Here is a 21647-nt window from a genome sequence, read left to right as displayed (position 1 = left end):
ATTTGAAGCAATTTAAACCATAATATTGACTGATTCCATAGAATATAAATCAGAGATCATGATTCAAGATTCACCAATTCATTTATATCTCAAACTTGCATGAATCCTAACTTCTTAATTTAGCAAAATCTCTTAAAACCTGATTAAAAATATACTATAACATGAATGTATATAGAGCGCGCGCATCAAGTTTCATTAATCTTCTATCCACGTTTGATCGAGTTTAAACACACGCTCGATCTATTTGGTAATTGATAATGGCATTTTGATCTTGAACATCCATCTATCGTGTCCCGGGAGATAGTTCGGAGAAAAACTGAAGCTACCAGTTAAGAATCAAGTAACACCCTAAAGGGGGGGAAAAGGAGACAAATTGATATGTCGAGGTAGAGATATCAAATGAAGGAAATGAAAGGACAAGGAGACGTACGTCCCACATCCTTTTAAATATATTATATATTTATTTATTTTAAAAGATTCTTTATTGGTTTTAAATCCTGGATAATTAAAATAAATATAACTGGTCATTGTGAAATGAAAGTTATATTCCTTGATGGAATGAATTAAACAACACTTAGGCCCAGTTTAGATTGTAAGATTTTTACATCTCATATTATCTCAATATCTAAACACCACAAATACAAACACTTTTCAATTTTCAATTTTCAATTTTTTCATCGAATCATTACAACTTTTTTAAGCTTTCAAATGAAACACAAAAAATAATTTAACTTTTTTAAATTTCAAAACAAAAATAATATTAAAAAATTTTATTCAAACGATATTTTAACTTTATAATATTTTTATTCAACATTTTCTCTCTTATCATTTTCTAAAATCTCATAAAATATCATAACTAAAATTATTTCATTTCTATTTACAAACCATTTCACTATTATTTACAGATCATCTCATCTCATTTGACTATCCAAACGAGGTCTTAGAAAGTTTTGGATAAGGGTCTTGGCCTATTTATATCTAAAAGCATGTGATTCTCGATTAGCTACATTTAAAAAAAAAAAAAAAAAAGACGGTACCCCAATTTTATTGATTACCTTCACTTGTGGCGGAGGAAAACCGTAGTTACAATCAGATACCTGTGGGTTACAAATGAGCAAAAAATCCAAACCCAGGCATCAAAAAACTACAAAGCAAAACATTATGAAATTACATCCTAATACAATGCCATAGAGTACAAGAAAGGAACCCAACACAAAAAAGAATACCTGTAAGAAAAAGCACACGCAAAAAGGAATTTCAGAAAAATTAATACCAAAAGAATAACTTACCCGGCATGGCTTTACGAAAGTCGCAAGTAAGGAAGACCACCATTAGCCACATACATTAATGAAAATAAAGAGATAGGTTGAAAACATCTATGTAGAAATCTGTGAGTGTTCACAATTAAAAAATAATCAGTTCTTGCGAATACTTGATTAATGATGATGAGAAGTTAGTATTCTAATAATTCTTTTATTATTAAATTTTTCTCTCAAACCTTACAGGAAAAAGTCATGAGGGAGGTGAAGGAATAGGCTAATTAATATTCCAAGAAGTTGCTCAAGAGCGTAATTAGGTGAGGATCATAGTCCATAGACCTATAAACTATGAGGGAAGTCAAGATCATAGTCCATGTATTATGATGGGGAATCTTTTGCTTAATTAATTATTCAAAGTTATAAATATGACTTGGGTCATTTGTTAAATTAGCAAACTATTAAGGCTGTATTTCGATGATGACGGACTAACTGTAGTACTCACGTGTTTCAGATATTGACGAGTGAAAAGATCTTGATCGGAATCCCTGCAATGCTACTGCAACATGTACCAACACTAACGGGAGCTACGCATGTATATGTCCCAATGGATATGAAGGCGATGGGATGATGCCGCCTGGAACAGGTTGTAGTCGAAAAAGGCCAATCCAAGATCATCATTATTGCCCTGGGTATGTATAACATATATAGGAACGATGGTATTAACTACATATATACGTGCATGATGGATTTGGTTTCCCAATTACCTCACTCACTTCCCATGCAATAATTAATTTGGTCTCAAATGAACCATTTTGATTAATGCAAAAGTCTTTTAAGATGAGAAAATTAATGTTTTAAGATAACCATTAATTTGTAGCCTTAGCTTTAGTATGAAACGCGGTTGAAATCCGCTAATGGAAGATCTTTGCTTCTCCAATAGTCACTTGCTACAGGTAGGCTTTAAATCTTTCTTCTTTTTAATCATGATCACTGGCTAAGTTAAAATTCGAAACTCGACTATACTCCTTGTGGGACATTTTTATATATTACATATTGAAATGTCAACTTTGTTGAAGTCTTTGTTAGTGACTGAAGGAGAAATTGAGATACATTCTATGTGGTTAAAATTGAAACAGAAGTTCTTCCAACAAAATGGTGGCCTAATTTTATGACAACAACTCCTGAGTCACAAAGAATCTGTTGAGTCAGCCAAAATCTTTAGTGCAGAAGAGCTTGAAAAGGCCACTAACAACTATGATAAAAGTAGAGTCCTTGGTCATGAAGGCTTTGGAACTATTTATAAAGGAGTTTTATCAGATAACAAAGTGGTTGCTATTAAGAAGTCCAATGTTGTTGATCAAAGTCAAATCGAGCAATTTATAAATGAAGTGCTTGTGCTGACTACAACGAACCATAAGAATGTGGTTAAGTTAATAGGTTGTTGCCTTTAGACCATGGTACCCTTACTAGTATATGAGTTCATCACAAACGGGACATTTTTTGACCATATTCATGATAAAAGCCTATCATCCTTGCTCTCATGGGAAAAGCATCTGAAGATAGCAGCAGAAACTGTAGGAGCCCTAGCATACATACATTTTGAGACTTCTATGTCAATTATATATAGAGATGTGAAAACTACAAATATACTTCTGGATGATAAATACACATCAAAAGTGTTTGACTTTAGAGCTTCAAGACTGGTTCCTCTTGACCACACACAATTAACGACCATGGTGTTGGGAACTTTGGGGTACCTGGACCCAGAATACTTCCATTCTTGCCAATTAACTGAAAAAAAGTGATGTCTATAGCTTTGGTGTTGTCGTTGCAGAACTACTAACAGGTGAGAAGGCAGTTTCCATGTTTAGGCTTGAAAGTGAAAGAAATCTAGCAATGTATTTTAAAACTGCAATGAAAGAGAATCGCCTACTTCAAATTATTGATGATTGCATTCTCAAAGAAGGTAACATTGATGAAATAATGGAAGTTGCTAATATAGCAAAAAATTGTTTAAAGGTAAGGGGGGAGGATAGACCTAGAATGAAGCAAGTGACAAAGGAGCTTGAGGGATTAAGACTTTTGGAAAAACACTCATTGAAAAAGGTTGATTAACACAACAAACTAAGCACTTGCCCAATGCACCTACACAATTTTTGGGAATTGATTTTGACATCGGCGGCTCTTCTATCAGTACCATTGTCAGGGATGACAACATGAGAAATCAATTACTGAAACCAACAAATAATGATGTGAGATAATTTTTTCATCCTCATCGTCGACATTCATCATGATCACCACTCATCGCTAGCCATCCACACTCATTTTCTCCAGTTGTTTATTTGCCCCTAATCACCACGGCCTACTAGTGTTACCTTACTCTCTCTTTCTGGCTTTGGCTCTCAACCCCCTTCTTTCCTCCAATCTGATCTCTTCCCACCCCCTAGGTCTCTCTCTCTCTCCATAGATTCTTCACATGCTTTCTAGCTTCACCATCTTTTCTTGTCTCTCTGACCTCCAAATCTTGAACAATAACTTTCCGAAGGTTCCTCTTTTGGATTTTCTGCTCAATGAAAGGAAATTTGGTCTCCTTGTATGCATGTTTTAAGATTGAAAGAATGTGATCATCATAGCTTTATCATGTTCATGTACGACGTGGTTTGGTGCTGTGATATGTACATATTTGATATTCTGTTTTGAATGATTTCAATGTAACTCGTTCTATCTATCATATGAGATGTGCAGCACTATTGATCATGAAAGCTTTTGTGAGTGTTTAGTGAAATGAATTATTAGCCTTTTCACACTTTACAATTAAAGCTTTTAGCTAAATCCAGTATTGGTACTCCAATATAATGATATTCTTGGGGGAAATAACCTATATAGAATGGTCCTAATCGACATGACAAATTACCTCGTGACACTTTCTGACAATATTCATCATCAATACCATACACAAATTAAATACATTATATTAATTGGAATACCTTGATCTAAGAGTACTAGTACGTGTATGTGTTCATGATAACTTTTCCTTGTAGCCCATCATGAGAAAAGCATCGTTGCTCGCCAAAGACTTCATTTGTATAGTCCTTCCCTTGCTAATTTAATAATTAATTTATTATTTATGGCTGAAATGGAAAGAAAACAGAATGCTTCCATTATTGCTCGATCGTGGACTAGTCTTCGGATAAGAAATATTTTTGTAGGTAATTAATTAGCTTTCTCCTACTTTTTGCATAGAAGTCGTGATGTTAATGTTTTAATGCATTATTTTTTATCTTGGTTTTATCCTTAGTCGTAAAATGCACAAATAATTTTCAGATCAGCAAATGAAGAATAATAATGAAAACGAAAAAGAAAAAAGATAGAAAAGTTGCCCGTCTCTAGCTAAGTTAAAAAGATAGATCAGCAAATTCACGGATAATAATGAAGGAACTCATAGTTTTACTGTAGCTCAAAGTTTCTCACTTATTCCCTTGGCTAACCCAATGCAGCTGTGTTTTGATGAAATAAGTCATATTTTGCATTTGATTAGGTTTTTGATCAAGCCAATGCCAATGCTCTTTGCTCTGTTTTAATCGGCGAAAACAGAGGTTTGATGTTATTTGCAAGCTGCCGAGCATGATTGGACGGTGGGCTTTGGTTGGCAGGCCTAGAAAGAAAACAGAAAGCTGGTTGATTCGGCTGGATCTCATGGTGGTGCTTGGAGGGTGCATGAATATTGCCGTCGGATGTGCTTAAGGTGGTGGTTCGTGTGTGCTCTGCTTTGTGTAGCGTAGAACAAAGGCTTTCGACTCGGGTGCAGCTCGATGGTGCTGGGTGAGTTGCTGGTCCGAGAAATAAAAAAAATAAAGAGAATCAAAAAGGTCAAGAATGACAGAGTTGTGGAGAGATTCGTTGAGGGTAGGTGAGAGATTTGGTGCGGACAAATTATATGCTATTGGGAGGGAAATGGAGAAGAAAAATAAAAAATTCTTCGGTTCGGCGGAAAAAAAGGATTCAAAGAAATAAACAAAATACATGTGGGTCGGCGGTCACTGAGAGTGGAAAATAATGCGTGAAACCTGGCGCAACTACAGGGATCTAAAGAAAACGAAAAATAACCACGTTGGTTACGGCAAAGACAAGGAAGACCGAAAATTTATTACGTGTGGGTCAAGGCGAGGAAATATTTAAAGTTACGTATTTCTTTACTTTAATCCAGAGGAGAGTGGAATATTTAAAGTTCTCGAGAAGCCTTTGGCAAATGAAGGAAAAGTAGTGGGGCAGCTTATGAATGTGGCTAATATTCTAAAGAGATTCCGGACATCGAAATGCGAGGGATCATTGACCTACTCATGTGATGGAAGTCTGTGTTCCTCTAATGCAAGCAATTTCCCTGTACTTTTTCTATGCCAGTCCATCATGATGGAGAATTTTTGCTTATCCAAAATTATTAAACTGCCTTCATTCCTACTTTACTACTTTTGGCTTTCTATAAGACAATTTTTATTGGATCATTTGCTTTTTCGGTAAGCGTAGCATCACTCTTTTCAAAATTACAAAACATTTTTCATGTGCGAGGATCATTGACCTACTGTGATGGAAGTCTGTGTTCCTCTCATGCTTGCAATTTCCCTGCAGTTTCCTACTTTTGGCTTTCTATAAAGACAGCTTTTATTGAATCATTTGCTTTGTCGTTTATTTTCTTTTTTCTAACTTTTTGCAGACACGTGGGATCAAAGTAATTTGCGTTTACCTCTTGAGTACTCCATTTGCTGTTTTAAAAGTTCATAACTCCCTTCACTAATTTACGTACTTATCCCTAAATACTATTATTTGCTAATATACGAACAATATTACAAAGGGTGGAATTAGTTTCTACATAAGAATAACACTCAACAATACATCCGGATTGTATAATTTCTAAAGAGTTTTGTTACGTACAAATGAACTTACATATCAATCTGCGTACTAATATTTATGGCTTCATATTCAAAATTTAAATTGACATTATTTTCAATAAAACTTATTTTCTAACCAATTATATTAGATGAGTGCACATATTAATATATAGAATTGCTTACAATTATATTTTTTTCATTTCTAAATACAAAAAAAATTCAAAAATTTATTATTCTAAAACTTTAAGCCGGTGAAAAAATATAAATTTAATTAGTTGTATTGTATTATATTATATTACTAATTAGGAAAAAGCTTCAAACCGGTCCAGAATCCGTTTCACTCTTAGACCCACCAGTCAAATTGTAACACTTAGAGGACTAAGGGTTGGTTTCGATCATGTGTCATGAAAATTTAAAATATTAGTTTTTAATATTATTATTATTTTAAGATTTAAAAAAATTAAACTATTTATTATATTTTGTGTTAGAAATGAAAAAAATTATAATGATTAAATAAAATGAATTGAATTGGTTTAGTTAACCAAACGCAGCAAAGAGATTAATTTGGATCTGGAACCCACTCGAACCCACTTGATCTGTAAGTTGTTTATTTGTTTATTCTACATATAAAGTTATTTATCTTGTGATATATTGTATGGTTTATTCTGCTTCTAGTCAGTGAGTGGAAGGAGGTTATCTTGCCTGGTAGAGAGTGGGTATCTTGTGCAAAAGCCAGAAGCTCAAAATGTATCTCTGGTGCCAAAGCCAGAAGCTGAGCCCTGATTGTATATTAAAACCACAATTTTCCATAAGATTTGATGCTTGCCAGTATTGTTAATCATTGAGACAAAGGCATTCTGAAATTGATTTTTCGTCTTTCATCCACATGCATGCCTATTATGTGTTTTTTCATTGATGCTGCTATGTACATCACATGCTATAAATGCATACAACTGGATTTCAATTTGAAGGAAGAACTATGCAAATCATATATGGATATTTACATGTTCTGAGATAGTAGAAGCTGCCAGTATTTTTCTATCACCACAAATCGTATTCTAGAGGGAGAGAAAGAGAGCGACAGAGGGTGGGGGCAGAGCAGGTGACGGGGTGGGGGGAGGGAGGGAGAGAGAGGGGAAAAGAGCTGTCAAAATAAGATATTCACCTGTATGCGAGTGTAGATTGTAATTTGCTGGAACGCCTACGTGGCATCTTGTCATTGGCTTGTATAAATGAAGTGAAACACCCGACCGGCCTGGAGGCTCCTCTATTAACTAATAAAACACTTAAATTTGAGGTTGTTTTGTTTTTTGAAACTCGTGTTTTTCTATTATTTAAAAAAAGAAAAAATTTATATTGATAGCTGTGGAATGGTAGGCCCCTTCGGCCAGTAAGGGGGAAAAAGAAGAATAAATTGGCTGGAGGACACACAAGTCTTGCTAGTTATCTATCTTCGTTCTTATTTAATGAAACTGGGTTAATGTATAAAGTTCTTGAAAAAAACGTAGAGCGAAAGATCAAGAGAAAGCGTGGCAGCTGAAGGAAGCGTAGTGGCTCATGATAATCCAACGAGTTGCTCAAGAGCGAGAGATGAGTATCATAGATCACCTGCTATGGAGAAAGTTATCTGATTCCCTGGAATTAATGACTTTTTCCTTTTATTGCTCAAAAAAAGACTCCGTTTTACTTTCCTGAAAATGAGGAGTCAAATAATCTAAAGGCTAAAGTATCTATTCATGAGAACACTGCCCCTTGCAGTCTTTCTCAGGTCTTGCTCTCTGTGTTCAATGTGTCAAAAGTGCAATGATTTGTTTATGGTTAGTCTGAAGTTATAACTGCTTGTTTTTGTCTGTTTCTCTCTTCTGCAACTCGAGCTGCTTCTTGTCAACATCATACAATTCTTCAATCTCAAATTCATGTTGTCAAGTACATCAATATCATTCTTCTTAGGTTGTGCAAGGTTAGATGTTTACAGCTAGCCATGGCGCCCTGCTTATCATGCTGCTGCCTGAATACTGCTGTTCTGGTTGTGGTGATGTACATGACCTGTTCTGCTGTCCTAGTCTTGTGCACGTCTAGTTGTATACTATTTAAGTATTGAGATATATATCTTGATCCATGAATAAATGTATAGTTTATAAATGTTTCTTTTGAAAATATTTTTTAAATTTGGAAATTTGATAAGCTTATTAAGGATACAAATCAAACATCAAAGCGAAATTAATCAACCCTCTAATAATAATAGAAAAGCTTGAGTTTTTCAACTTTTACTTTGGCTGAAGAAATAAGTTAAGCTTTCTTTTATATAATAAATACTCCTACCAACCTACCTATCAAAAATAAATAAATCCTCCTACCAACCTGAAAATAATTTTATTGATTTATGTATTTTTAATGCTTCTTATTATCTACCTTAGGTCCTTTCTAACTGTTCATCAGCCAGACTTAAAGTCTCTCCATATCAGCTTCTTTTATAAGAGGGAGGCGCATAGAAAGATAAATTTATTTCAAATCGAAGCACAGAAAGACATAAAAGGAGGTAGGCCATGGCTTTGCATGGAAAGCTTTTGCAACAAGTAGTGCTGCTACTGCTAATTGCTGGGGTCCTAGTTTTAGCAGCATCTCAACCCAATAATCCGAGCTGCAACCGCACATGCGGATCTGTTAATATCCCCTACCCATTTGGCATAGGCAAGGGCTGCTACCTTGATCCATCTTTTCTCATCATCTGTGACCACTCTTTCCAGCCCCCAAAACCATTTCTGGGCGTTGATTTTAATATAGATGTCCTCAACATCTCTCTTGATGATGGTGAACTTCGAGTCTCAAACTTGGTATTCCGTCGTTGCGAATATTGGCCAGTGTATGATAATCAGCCTAGTCTCCGCCGCATCTCTGCCTTGCTCAACTTGTCAAAATTTAGCATCTCACTTGAGAAGAACAGCATCTTTGCCGTCGGTTGTAACTTTTTCGCCTACATAAGTAGCTTGCAGGGACAAGATTATACGTTCATGTCTGGGTGCATATCATTCTGTGGCAATGGTTCCGGTTTGGTTAACGGCGCTTGCTCTGGCCTTGGCTGTTGCCATTCTGCTATCCCAAAAGGAGCAACGAATTATAATTTCAACATTCAGAGCATTTACACTAATGGATCCAGGAAAACCTCGGGGAAATCATGTGGTATAGGTTTTATAGGGGAAACACAGGCATACACCTTTTCCACCTTAGATTTTGAAAATTTAATGAACAGGAAGACTGTACCCCTCGTGCTTAATTGGGCGATTGGAAATAAGACGTGCAAAGATGCTCGGAAAAATATGAGAAGCTATTTATGCAGCGCAACGTATAGTAATTGTTTCGAATCCAGCAACGGTCTTGGGTATATTTGCAAGTGCTCCCCAGGTTATCAAGGGAACCCATACCTTCCTGATGGGCATGATGACAGTTGCCAAGGTAATTAATTAATGTTGTACTCATTCAGTTTACTTTATAAGTCTCTCTCTCTCTCTCTCTCTCTCTCTCTCTCTCTCTCTCTCTCTCTCTCTCTCTCAATTTTGAACTCATTTTGGATGAGAAAATTAATCAGTTGTTGTACTTGTTAAATGAGCAAACTATTAAGGCTGTATTTCGATGATGACGGGCTAGTTGTGGTGCTCATGTGTTTCAGATATTGATGAGTGCAAAGATAGTCCGAATCCCTGCAATGCTACTGCAACATGTACCAACACTAACGGGAGCTACAAATGTACTACTCGTGGAAAACTCAGTCAATCCATGAGCATCATTATTGCCCTGGGTATGTATAACATATATAGGAATGGTGCTATTACAGTACTACTCGTCTCTTTTATTTTCTTTTTTCTTGTTAATTTACTAACTACATATATACATGCATGATGGATTTGGTTTACCAATTACCTCACTCACTTCCCATGCAATAATTATAATTTGGTCTAAAATGAACCATTTTGATTAATGCAAAAGTCTTTTAAGATAAGAAAATTAATGTTTTAAGATGGGTAAGTTAATTTGTAACCTTAGCTTTAGTATGAAACGTGGTTGAAATCCGCTAATGGAAGATATATCTTTGCTTCTCCAACAGTAACTAGCTACAACTAGGCTTTAAATCTTTCTTCTTTTTAATCATGATCACTAGCTAAGTACTTAAAACTCGAAACTCAACTATACTCCTTGTAGGACATTTTTATATATTACATATTGAAATCTTAACTTTGTTGAAGTCTTTGTTACTGATTGAAGGAGAAATTGAGATACATTCTATGTGGTCGAAATGCATGCTTGAACATTTACAGGTGTCAGCTTGATAAGCCTCTTGATCCTAGTTGTGGGAAGTTCATGGGTATATTCAGTAAGGCAAAGAAAAAAGCAAATAAAACTGAAACAGAAGTTCTTCCAACAAAATGGTGGCCTAATCTTACGACAACAACTCTTGAGTCACAAAGAATCTGTTGAGCCAACCAAAATCTTTAGCGCAGAAGAGCTTGAAAAGGCTACTAACAACTATGATAAAAGTAGAGTCCTAGGTCATGGAGGCTTTGGAACTGTTTATAAAGGAGTTTTATCAGATGATAAAGTGGTTGCCATTAAGAAATCCAATGTTGTTGATGAGAACCAGATAGAGCAATTTATAAATGAAGTGCTTGTGCTTACTAAAACTAACCATAAGAATGTGGTTAAGTTAATAGGTTGTTGCCTTGAGACTGAAGTACCCTTACTAGTATATGAATTCATCACAAATGGGACACTTTATGACCATATTCATGATAAAAACCTATCATCCTCGCTCTCATGGGAAAAGCGTATGAAGATAGCATCAAAAACTGCAGGAGCCCTAGCGTACATACATTTTGAGACTTCTATGTCAATTATACATAGAGATGTGAAAACTACAAATATACTTCTGGATGATAAACACACAGCAAAAGTGTCTGACTTTGGAGCTTCAAGATTGGTTCCTCTTGACCACACACAATTAACAACTGTGGTGTTGGGAACTTTGGGGTACCTAGACCCAGAATACTTCCATACTAGCCAATTAACTGAAAAAAGTGATGTCTATAGTTTTGGTGTTGTCATGGCAGAGCTACTAACAGGTGAGAAGGCGGTTTCCATGTTTAGGCCTGAAAGTGAAAGAAATCTTGCGATGTATTTTGAAACTGCAATGAAAGAGGATCGCCTACTTCAAATTATTGATGATCGCATTCTCAATGAAGGTAATTTTGAGGAAATAATGGAAGTTGCTAATATAGCAAAAAATTGTTTAAAGGTAAGAGGGGAGGATAGACCTAGTATGAAGCAAGTAACAAACGAGCTGGAGGGATTAAGACTTTCAGAAAAACACTCATTGAAAAAGGTTGATCCCGACACACAACAGACTAAACACTTGCCAAATGCACCTACACATTCTTTGGGAATTGATGTTGACATCGGTAGCTCTTCTACCAATACCACTGTTGCGGATGACAGCATGAGAAATCAAGTGGTGAAACCAACAGATAATGATGCTAGATAATTTGTTCACCCTCATCGAAGGCTAGCATAGCCTATCTCTTGTCGACATTCATCATGATCACCACTCATCGATAGCCATCCCCACTCATTTTCTCCGGTTGCTTTTTTGCCTCTCACCATGGCCAACTAGTGCTACCTTACTTTCTCTTTCTGGCTCTCAACCCCCTTCTTTCTTCCAATCCGATCTCTTCCCAACCCCTAGGTCTCTCTCTCTCTCTCTCTCTCTCTCTCTCTCTCTCTCTCTCTCTCTCTCTCTCTCTCTCTCTCTCTAAGATTCTTCAGATGCTTTCTAGCTTCACCATCTTTTCTTATCTCTCTAACCTGAACAATAACTTTCTGGACGTTTCTTTTTTGGGTTTTCTGCTCAATGAAAGGAAATTCGATCGGTCTCCTTGTATGCATGTTTTAAGATTGAAAGAATGTGATCATCATAGCTTTATTAGGCATGTTCATGTACGACGTGGTTCAGTGCTATGATATGTATATATTTGATATTCTCTTTTGAGTGATTTCAATGTAACGTACGTGTTCTATCTATTGATCCTTAAAGCTTTTCATGTGAGTATTTAGTGAAATGAATTATTAGCTTTTTCACACTTTACAATTAAAGCTTTTAGCTAAATCCAGTACTGGTACTCCTGTATTGGATTTTGTACCAGTACTGGATTTTATCTCTAGTGTTCATGTTTTTGTAGTTTGCTTTTTCCTTGGCGGAGTAGTGGAATCTAATTAATTAGGTAATTGCCTTTTTTAAGGGTTCATAATTAATTTATATATATTCCAATAGAGCATGAATATTTCATACTTATAATATACGAGTCAATTGATCGAGAAAGCAATACAAACGCAATTTGCAAACCCTACCCGGGAGTCAACTGGTAATCTTTCTTTTTATAACCCGGGTACCGGGTTTTAAATCAGGTACCCGGTTCGGATTAATCCGGTTTTCTAAAATCTGGATTTCGAACCGGATTTGACCCGGTCCGATAACCGGAACTGGAAATCCGGTTATCTGGGTTCCAGGCCAGACCGAATAAAATCCGGCCCGTATGAACAGTCCTAGCCCCTAGCTAGTAGATACTCCATGAGTAAGGCACGATAAAAGTTACACTCTATACGTGCATGCGACCACCGCCAGTGCCTGCCATTGGCTTACTATGAATTTATAAGTATTTGAGAAACCTATATGTTGAAGATCTGTCAAGTTTTTTTTTTTTTTTTTTTTTTTTTTAAAGTGAATGAGTGTATATGAAGATGCCATTTATGGAGCATGGCATTGCCGTTTTCATTATATTTGTATTTCAGTAATGGCATTTTTGTAAATATTTGATTAATGGCAAGTTTGTAAATATGTATTTCTATATAAGGCAAGTGTGCCTTCGTGAATCAATGAGCGCAAGTCACTTTACTAAATTGAAGCCACAATCCTGGGAAGGAAACGGAAGGGGTTTTCAAACCCTAGTCTTACCAAGATCAAATTGGAGCTTGAGGAGATGATCAAGTGTGTTTTATGGTATGGTTTCGTTAGAGGATAATACGAAAAAGTCAATCCATATTTTGTACGGTGATCAACGGTTGTAAGTGATTGTAAACTTAAGTTTTGATGCATTCTTCAATAATAAAGACTCCTAGACTGTTTGTGTCGTGAATGTAGACCATTACGGTCAAACCACGTAATTTCTTATGTTGATTTCACATTTTTTTTATATTATTCTTGCTTTTATTTTGATCTTGCATGAGTATATAATGTGGTTTCATGTATCTAACGTGTTTAAAATAGAAAACTAAACCGATCACGTTAATCATATATTTTATTGGTGTTTTGATTGTTTGTTGTTTAATATTAACTGTATATTACAATTAGTTACGTTAATTTGATTCTTTAAGTATTTATTTGTGAGAGGTCTGAAATTATAACACTATATATAACGAATGAAGAAAAAGTGGATCGTTGGACCTTATTAAATTAACAAAAGGGTTAAACTAATTAATATTCCAAAGTGGTGTGATGCTCAGCTAAAGGTTAGGTATAACGTAGGATGATAGATTATGGCCTACTATGAATGAAGTCACCCTCCTCTCTGTAATTTCCCATTTTAGTGCAATTTTTTATTTCAATTGATCTTGATTAATTATGGGAAATCTTTTGCTTTTTCAAAGTTATAAACATGATTTCTGACGTTATTCCTACTTTTGCCTTTGGGTAAGGGATCATCTTTTGACGGATCATTTACTTTCTCCTTTATTTTTATTTAGCTAGCCTTTTCCACAGTTCTTGAGTCTTAGGATTCTTTACAAGCTAGTTTGGATAGTGAGTTTAGATTAGATGAATTGAGATAGTTTATAAATAGTAATGAGATGATTTGTGAATTGTAGTGATCAGATGATGTGTGAATAGTAGTGAAATGGTTTGAATTAAAATATTTTATGGGTTTTTAATAAATGAGAAAGAAAAAGTTGAATTAAAATATTATAAAATTAAAATATTGTTAGAATATAATTTTTGTTTTAAGATTTATAAAAGTTAAATTATGTTTTGTTTTTTTTTTTTTTTAAAGTTTGGAAAAGTTGCAATAATTAAATAATATTAAAAGAAAAGTATTTGTGTTTGTGGTGTTTATAAAAGTTATAGTAATTAAGTGATATTAGATTAAAAGTGCTTGTCCCTTTTATCTCAAGCCTTGTGGTTTGATTTATGTCTGTAATGTCCTTTTTATTAATGAAGTTCTTGGTTTGCTATAAAAAAATTAATTAAAAAAAATTAAAAATGTTTGTATTTGTAGTGTTTGGATATTGAGATAAAATGAGATAGAAGCATCTCTTTATCCAAATCAAGCTAAGAGAGTTTTCTATTCTTAGTTTCATTGTTTCAAATTAACGCCGTCAATTCTTAGTATTCTCGATCATTTTTCACGTGAAGAAGATAAATCGATACCTAGGGCTATTGACGGAGTTGTAAAAGTAACTGTGTTGCCTTACATTCGTAGCTTCCCTTATTTGTCTTTGCAACCTCTCATGTCTTGTTTCCAACTGCCTAATCAAGCACCAAGGGTACAATCTCTTTATTCTTTAATCTTCGATAATCAAGGTAGGACAATTTGTATGCTTGTTCATCAAGATAAAATCGTAACCATTTTCATCTATGATCTTTGGTACAAAGCTGTCACTCCAGCTCTGAACATTTAAATTAAACTCCTTCACTCCTTTAGGGACAGAAGCCTGGCAAGAGCCAATACCAGAGAAAGAAACGTTGATGGTATCGTTGGCACTGTTGGCCCCTGAAACCAAACCCTAAAAATCACTCTTCGCCTCTTATCTTTCTTTTCCTCCTCTCTCATTCTCTGCTCGCTATCTCCCATTCTTTCACTACAAGAGATATGATTTTTTGAGACAAAAAATTTTGTCTCAAAAAATGGAAATTTCGTCCCTAAAAGTTTTGGGAGACGAAAAAATTTCGTCTCTATTTTGTCTCAAAAAGGCTGTCTCAGAAAGTTTTCGGAGACGAAAATCAATTTTCGTCTCCGAAAAGTATTTTTAAGGACGAAATTGGGCGGAACCGGTCGAAACCGTTCGAACGCAAAATTTTTTCTGAGACAAAAAAATGTCGTCTCAGAATCAAGTTCGAACGAAAATATTTTTGTTCGAACGAACGCATGGATTGTATTTCCCGGTAAGTTCGAATGGGTATATTTTTGTTCGAATGGAAATTTTTTGGTTCGAATGGATATTGTTTTGTTCGAATGGAAATTTTTTTGTTCGAATGGATATGTTTTTGTTCGAATGTATGCATAAATGGTAATTTACCATTCGAACGGCATTGATCAAACAAAATGAAATTGATAATACAAATTGTAATCTATATACATCAAATTGTAATCTATATACATCAATTATTCAAATGTTTACAAACATCATAAATATTAAAGGCAATTAAAAAAAACCAAATGAATTATGATTATGGTGGTAGTGGTGGTATAGGGTTTTGGGACATCATTAATTGAAATTGTTCAAACATTTTTTGGTTATTTAATTGTAGCCTTTCTTCTAATCTTACTTCTAAATCTGCTGCTTGATCTAATCGGGTCAGCAACTCTTTTTCCTTCGATCTCAATCGTTCTATCTCAAGTGCAGCTTCCTCTAATCTTTTAGTCTTGTCGTCATTCGATCTGGCTTTAGAAGATGATGAAGATGTTGAGGATGGCTTCACGCAACGTCCTAAGCCCCTCAAATATCCAGAACGTGATCCAAGAACTTGAGAAAAGATTTGAGCATCGTTGACAGATGATTCATCAGATGGATCCGCAACAGTGTCTTTAAGAGATATCATCTTGTCCTGGAAAAAGAAAAACATTAAAATTAGTATATGTAACAAAAATATATTTAGACAATGAAATTAAATAAACTTAAACTTACATAATTTGCCTCTGCCTCAGGATTGCTCCAAACACCATCACGATTTTTATGTGCTTTAGCATACAATTGGGTCAGATCATAATCAGTAGGATTTTCTTCTTGCTGTAAAATGAAAATTAATATCATAATTTATATGAAAAAGTGTATATATTAAGATTTAATGGAGACAATACGAAAAAATAATATCATATTTTATTTAAAAGATATGCAGTGATAAAATACCTTGTTCTGGCGCTGGTGATATTGGCCCACCATTGTTGACAGGTGAATCACACGGGAGTTAGTAAGTGGTGGGGATGGCTCACGTGTTCTTTTGCGTTTAGGAGGCATTTCTGTTTGAAATTATAATAAATGTATAAAATGAAGTCTTAATCTATTTAATTAGACTACTTAAATATTTTTAATTATACATTATAATTCTTTAATTAAATATTATATAAGTATATTCCATCATGTTAATCATCTTAATTAGAGTACTTAAATATTTTTAAATATTTAGTTATAATTTTTTAATTAATTATTTTATAATTATATTTTAACTAATTAATATTTTAAAATTTCGTCTCAGAATCATATATTTTAATTATATTTTATTAGAGTACATAAATATTTTCAATAATTCATTATAATTATTTAATTAAATATTTTATAAGAGTATTTAGAGTATTAATCTATTTAATTAGAGCATTTAAATATTTTCAAATATTTAATTATAATTTTTAATTAATTATTTTATAATTATATTTTAACTAATTAACATATTAATCTATTTAATTATAGTACTTAAATATTTACAATTATATATTATAATTACATTATAAATATATACGTAATTGGTACTGTTCGAACAAACACTCAAACTGTTCGAACGAAATTCTGGTCAAGTTAGATTCCGATCGAACGGAGAAAATTCAATTCGAACGATATTCAGAGTGTTCGAATGGGACCAAGCCAGAAACCATTCACGAAACATAGCAAAAAACTGAACCACAAAACACAATTTTCCCATACACTACAGCATATTTCAATATAATATATTGAAAACTAAATTATTATCCCTAAATATGATTATTAAATAACTTAGAAAACTATAAAAACTTACCTCTAATTTTTGCAATCTAATAAAAATATTAATCCACAATACCTATATGTATAAAACACATTAAACCGTTGTTCTATCCCAACAAATAAATGCAGCAAATATCAAGATACTTGTAAAAGAAAATCGGAATGAAAAATAACAAAAAAAATACATATTACCTCTTGTCCTTGTCTTTTCTCCCTCAAGAATCTCTTTTCTCTCACTTCTTTAAGCTCTCTCTCTATACAACACTCTCTCAAAGCCTCTGTCGCTCTCTCTCCTTCTCTCAAACTTCAATCCGAGTGAAAATGAAGTGAAATGATCGGTTTAATAATATGTGAATTTACGTTCGAACGAATTTTTTAGCAGTTCGAACGCGAAAATTCAAAAAGACCGCTAATTTTTCCCACAATATTTTCCCGTTCGAACTAATAATATAAGCGTTCGAACAAAAAAATGGAATATTCTCCAGCATATACCGATAATTTGGCGCGAATTTTCCCTCCAAACAAAAAAAATTCGTTCGAACATACTTTATCCCTATTCGAACTATTTTATATTCGTTCGAATATATAATTCTAGAAATATATAAATATACACATAATATTTTCAATATTATTATTAGTATTTGTAAAAAATATATACACTATATAATACTAAGTGTCACTAATAGCATAATATTAAGTTTCTTACCAATCTATAATATTAAGTATTACTAATAGTATAATATTTTATTTAGTATCACTTATAGTGTTATACTTATAATTAGTATCACTATAAGTATAATACTAAGTATCACTAATAGTATAATACTAAGTGATATTATAGTATAGATAGCATAAATATATGAAAACTAATAGTACTATAATATTTTATAATATATTCTAAGTACTTGGTTTATTACTAATATACAAACTAAATATATTAGATATATGTATTTTGTACTTATATTTAATGCAATGTTTTACTATATACTTAGTATATTACTTTATAATGCAATGCTTTACACAATATTATTTTATACTCATCTAATGCATAATATATATACTATTATATATATACTAGTTACTTACAATATATATAAGTAACTAATTAAATACTCTATACTATATAATATAGATATCTAATATATATTATATATATACTATATTATATATACTAGTCCAGAAATTTTTTATTAGTACTAATATTAGTATTATATACTAGTATTAGTAATATAAAACGTATTGTTTTACCTCTTGTACTTATATATATTTTTTTATGAATTAATATATAATTCATTCGAACTTATACCCTTTTCGTTCGAACTTATACCCTTTTCGTTCGAACGAAATTATGTTATATATGTCGCGATACAGTTTCTTCTCTGACCCCATTTTATTGTTTTGGGGCTAAATGACACAAAAGTAATCGGTAGAAATGATGGGGCTTTACTCCTAAATCATTTTTACCAATTAAAATCTTGGATTATGGTGAAAAACTAGTTTGTAGATTCGGGACTGAGTCGACTCAACCATGTCTGTTTGGCTTAGTTCCGTTCGAATGAGCCTAAATTCCATTCGAATGAAATTAAAGACCATTCGAATGGAATTTATTGTCATTCGAATGGAATATAAGTTCATTCGAATGGACTTTAACGTCATTCGAATGAAATTTTCGGCCAATCGAATTGAATTTTAATCATTCGAGCTAAAGATAATATTTGGCAGCCCTTATTGTTATTTATATTGAGGGAATTCATTCAGCCCATTATGAAAAAGTTAAAGGACCTGGAAGGATGCTTACATACCTTACATGAGGATTTTGATTTACTTAATAAATAGATATTGTTAGTTATTATTTTACTATTTTTATGTTGTATAGAACGTCTAACTCTTTTTGGGATGTAATTAATGTATGGTTTTTATTTTTAGTGTTTGCTAGCCTCTTTATTATTAATTATATTTTATTCTCATTACACTTAATGTTCACGATAATTAAAAAAAGGACAATATCTTTAAAATAATATTTATTTAACTAAAATGTTTTTAAATTAATTATTACATATTTTTTATATTTTTTAATATAAAAAATATGTATTATTACAATTTTAACAATATATCTTTTCAATTAAATAATACCGTTCGAACAAGGTAATACTCATTCGAACCAATTATTTTTCATTCGAATAGATTAATTATCTGTTCGAATAAAATTTTATTAGTTCGAACGGTTAAGATTTTTGGAGACGATCTAATTCGTCCCAGAATCTCCGGTTCGAACTAATATGTATTAGTTCGAACGGATTTATAAGGTACTCCATATTTTGAGACGAAATTTAAATTTCGTCTCTGAAAAGTATTTTTAGGGACGAAATTTATTTCGTCCCTAATAAATTTCGTCTCTAAAAATTAAATTTCTTGTAGTGTTTCTTGTGAAGTCCTCTGAACCTCCCATGGTCGGCAACCACCATTTTTATTGATCAAGCTGCATTGAATTAATGATTAGTCACATCACGCATGCATCCAACTTCCTCAAGGAAATCTATTACGATCGAGCTTGGATTATCATAGGTCCCATAACAAGAGCGCATTTAATGATAAAGAATATAAACTTTTAGAAGTAATATATATAGGTCTCCTTCAAGCCTAAAAGTTCAATAATAAACTTCGAATGCTCATACTTTATTCATGGTGGTGGAGGCACTTAAGTAGATTAAATACATTATCACTTTCTAAAACACTAATTAGTGAGATTAAGATTTTCTTATTAATTAATTGCTTAATTACTCCCAACAATCCTAAGACTCTAGGACTTGGAAAAAGCTAGCTAGCATATATAATAAGAAACAAGAAAGCAAATGATCTGTCAAAAGATCCCTTACCCCAAAGCCAAAAGTAGGATCGAACAACGGAAATCATGTTTAGGACAATGCTGCTTATCGATGCAATAGACCGATCGCTATTTTTAATTTTCTTCTTTCAAATATTTTTTAAACATCTTCAAATGTTTTAAAAAATACAGAAATTTATTAATAATAACTTCCTTTAAAATAAAAATAAAAATAAAATAACATCGGTTGGTACTTTTATCGGTTTGTTAAGCATTATGTATCATGTTTATAACTATGGAAATTAAAAGCAAAAGATCGATTTCCCATCATGAAGATCTGAGATAAAACAATATTGCACTAAAATGGGAAAAGCAAAAAATTCCCCATCATGATCCTACATAACCTTTCCCTCATGATCACCACTATGCAATTAATACTGGCCCTTTTCATGTTAAAGGTGCTCCGATCCACTTTTTCTTCATTCGCTATAGGTTTCTCAAATGCTTCAAAATTCAAATGAGTAATCATGATTAGATAGTTGGGTAAAAGAATACGAATGAAATTAATACTTTTATCAATTATTAAATAATTTTAATATACAGACTAGCGGTTGTCATGTGATTAATAATTAAGAAATGATATTTACAATCGTTGAGTGAATAAATATTACGTAATTCCTTTAAAAAAAGTGAGTAAATACATAAAGATTTATATGAAAAAAATTAAATTTTTAATAGTGAATCTTATTATTTTTTAAAATAATTACGTAATATTTGTACACTTCATAACTATATATAGTATTATTTTAAAAATTAATATTTAAATAAGTAATTGTAATGACATGGCATATATCGCGACCATAATCAAGCATTAATTGGGAATACTCTTTAAAGCTCACTCATGTTAGACTTTAATGACTATAAGGGTGCCACAACGACATGAGCTATATATTAATTAACATCATGCGTTGCACGACATGATCTCCAAATACTCTTTAACGCAATTTCGAATACTCATATTCATTTTCGTTTAAATAATTCATTTCACCTTCCTTAATTAAATTGTTAGTCCAATAAGAACATGAGCTATATCTCTTCATCCTATTTAGCATGGGGCAAGTAGGGTTTCCTTATTTTCAAAAAATTCTTATCTTATCTCATCTTAATTATTATAATTTTTTTAAATTTATATACAAAATAAAATAAATAATTCAATTTTTTTTTAATTTTATTATAAAAATAATATATTTTAATAATATTTTATTCAACTATTAATTTTAATCTCAATTTATCTCATTTTTAAAAATAAATAATGAATTGAGAGAGATTTTATAATGAATAAATATATTATTAAAAATAATATATTTTAATAATATATTATTCAACTATTGGTTTGGTCTGTCAGTCATAAATTCACATGATGGCCTACATGTTGTTGAATAATTTGCTTTTTACTCCCTTTTTATTCCACTGATCTTTAAAAGCTATAGTACCGCAGCACCGCTAGTGGGAGACTTCTTAGGAAAAGAAAGAAATACTTCTTTTGTTGTCATTATTGAGCATTTAAATTATTGTTGTACGTCGAAACCTTTTAAGTTTGCCGGTCATAAACATTGCATTCATTTTTTTCTATTTTTTTTTACTTTTTTTTTTGGACAAGATATC

General features: G+C 32.6%; 1 protein-coding gene across 2 annotated transcripts; it reads left to right on the top strand.

Moving 5' to 3' along the window:
• Positions 1-6698: 6698 nt before the first annotated feature.
• Positions 6699-12242, top strand: LOC122296016 (putative wall-associated receptor kinase-like 16). Of its 2 annotated transcripts, XM_043105398.1 has the most exons (4): positions 6699-6743; positions 8563-9598; positions 9813-9941; positions 10459-12242. In XM_043105398.1, exons 2-4 carry the CDS (start codon positions 8692-8694, stop codon positions 11676-11678), a joined length of 2256 nt encoding a protein of 751 aa, XP_042961332.1. In that variant the 5' UTR covers positions 6699-6743; positions 8563-8691; the 3' UTR covers positions 11679-12242. The 2 variants fall into 2 exon arrangements, with proteins under 2 accessions (XP_042961332.1, XP_042961331.1); XM_043105397.1 differs by lacking the exon at positions 6699-6743 and having other exon boundaries at positions 8220-9598.
• Positions 12243-21647: the final 9405 nt, after the last annotated feature.

Source organism: Carya illinoinensis, chromosome 15 (genome assembly GCF_018687715.1).
Source record: "Carya illinoinensis cultivar Pawnee chromosome 15, C.illinoinensisPawnee_v1, whole genome shotgun sequence".
NCBI lineage: Eukaryota > Viridiplantae > Streptophyta > Magnoliopsida > Fagales > Juglandaceae > Carya > Carya illinoinensis.
This window is presented reverse-complemented; position numbering and strand designations above follow the sequence as displayed.

Coding starts and splice junctions, on each gene's coding strand:
- LOC122296016 (XM_043105398.1), top strand. CDS start 8,692: ATGGCTTTGCATGGAAAGCTTTTGCAACAAGTAGTGCTGCTACTGCTA. Junction 9,599..9,812: donor GCATGATGACAGTTGCCAAG/GTAATTAATTAA, acceptor CATGTGTTTCAG/ATATTGATGAGTGCAAAGAT. Junction 9,942..10,458: donor GAGCATCATTATTGCCCTGG/GTATGTATAACA, acceptor GAACATTTACAG/GTGTCAGCTTGATAAGCCTC.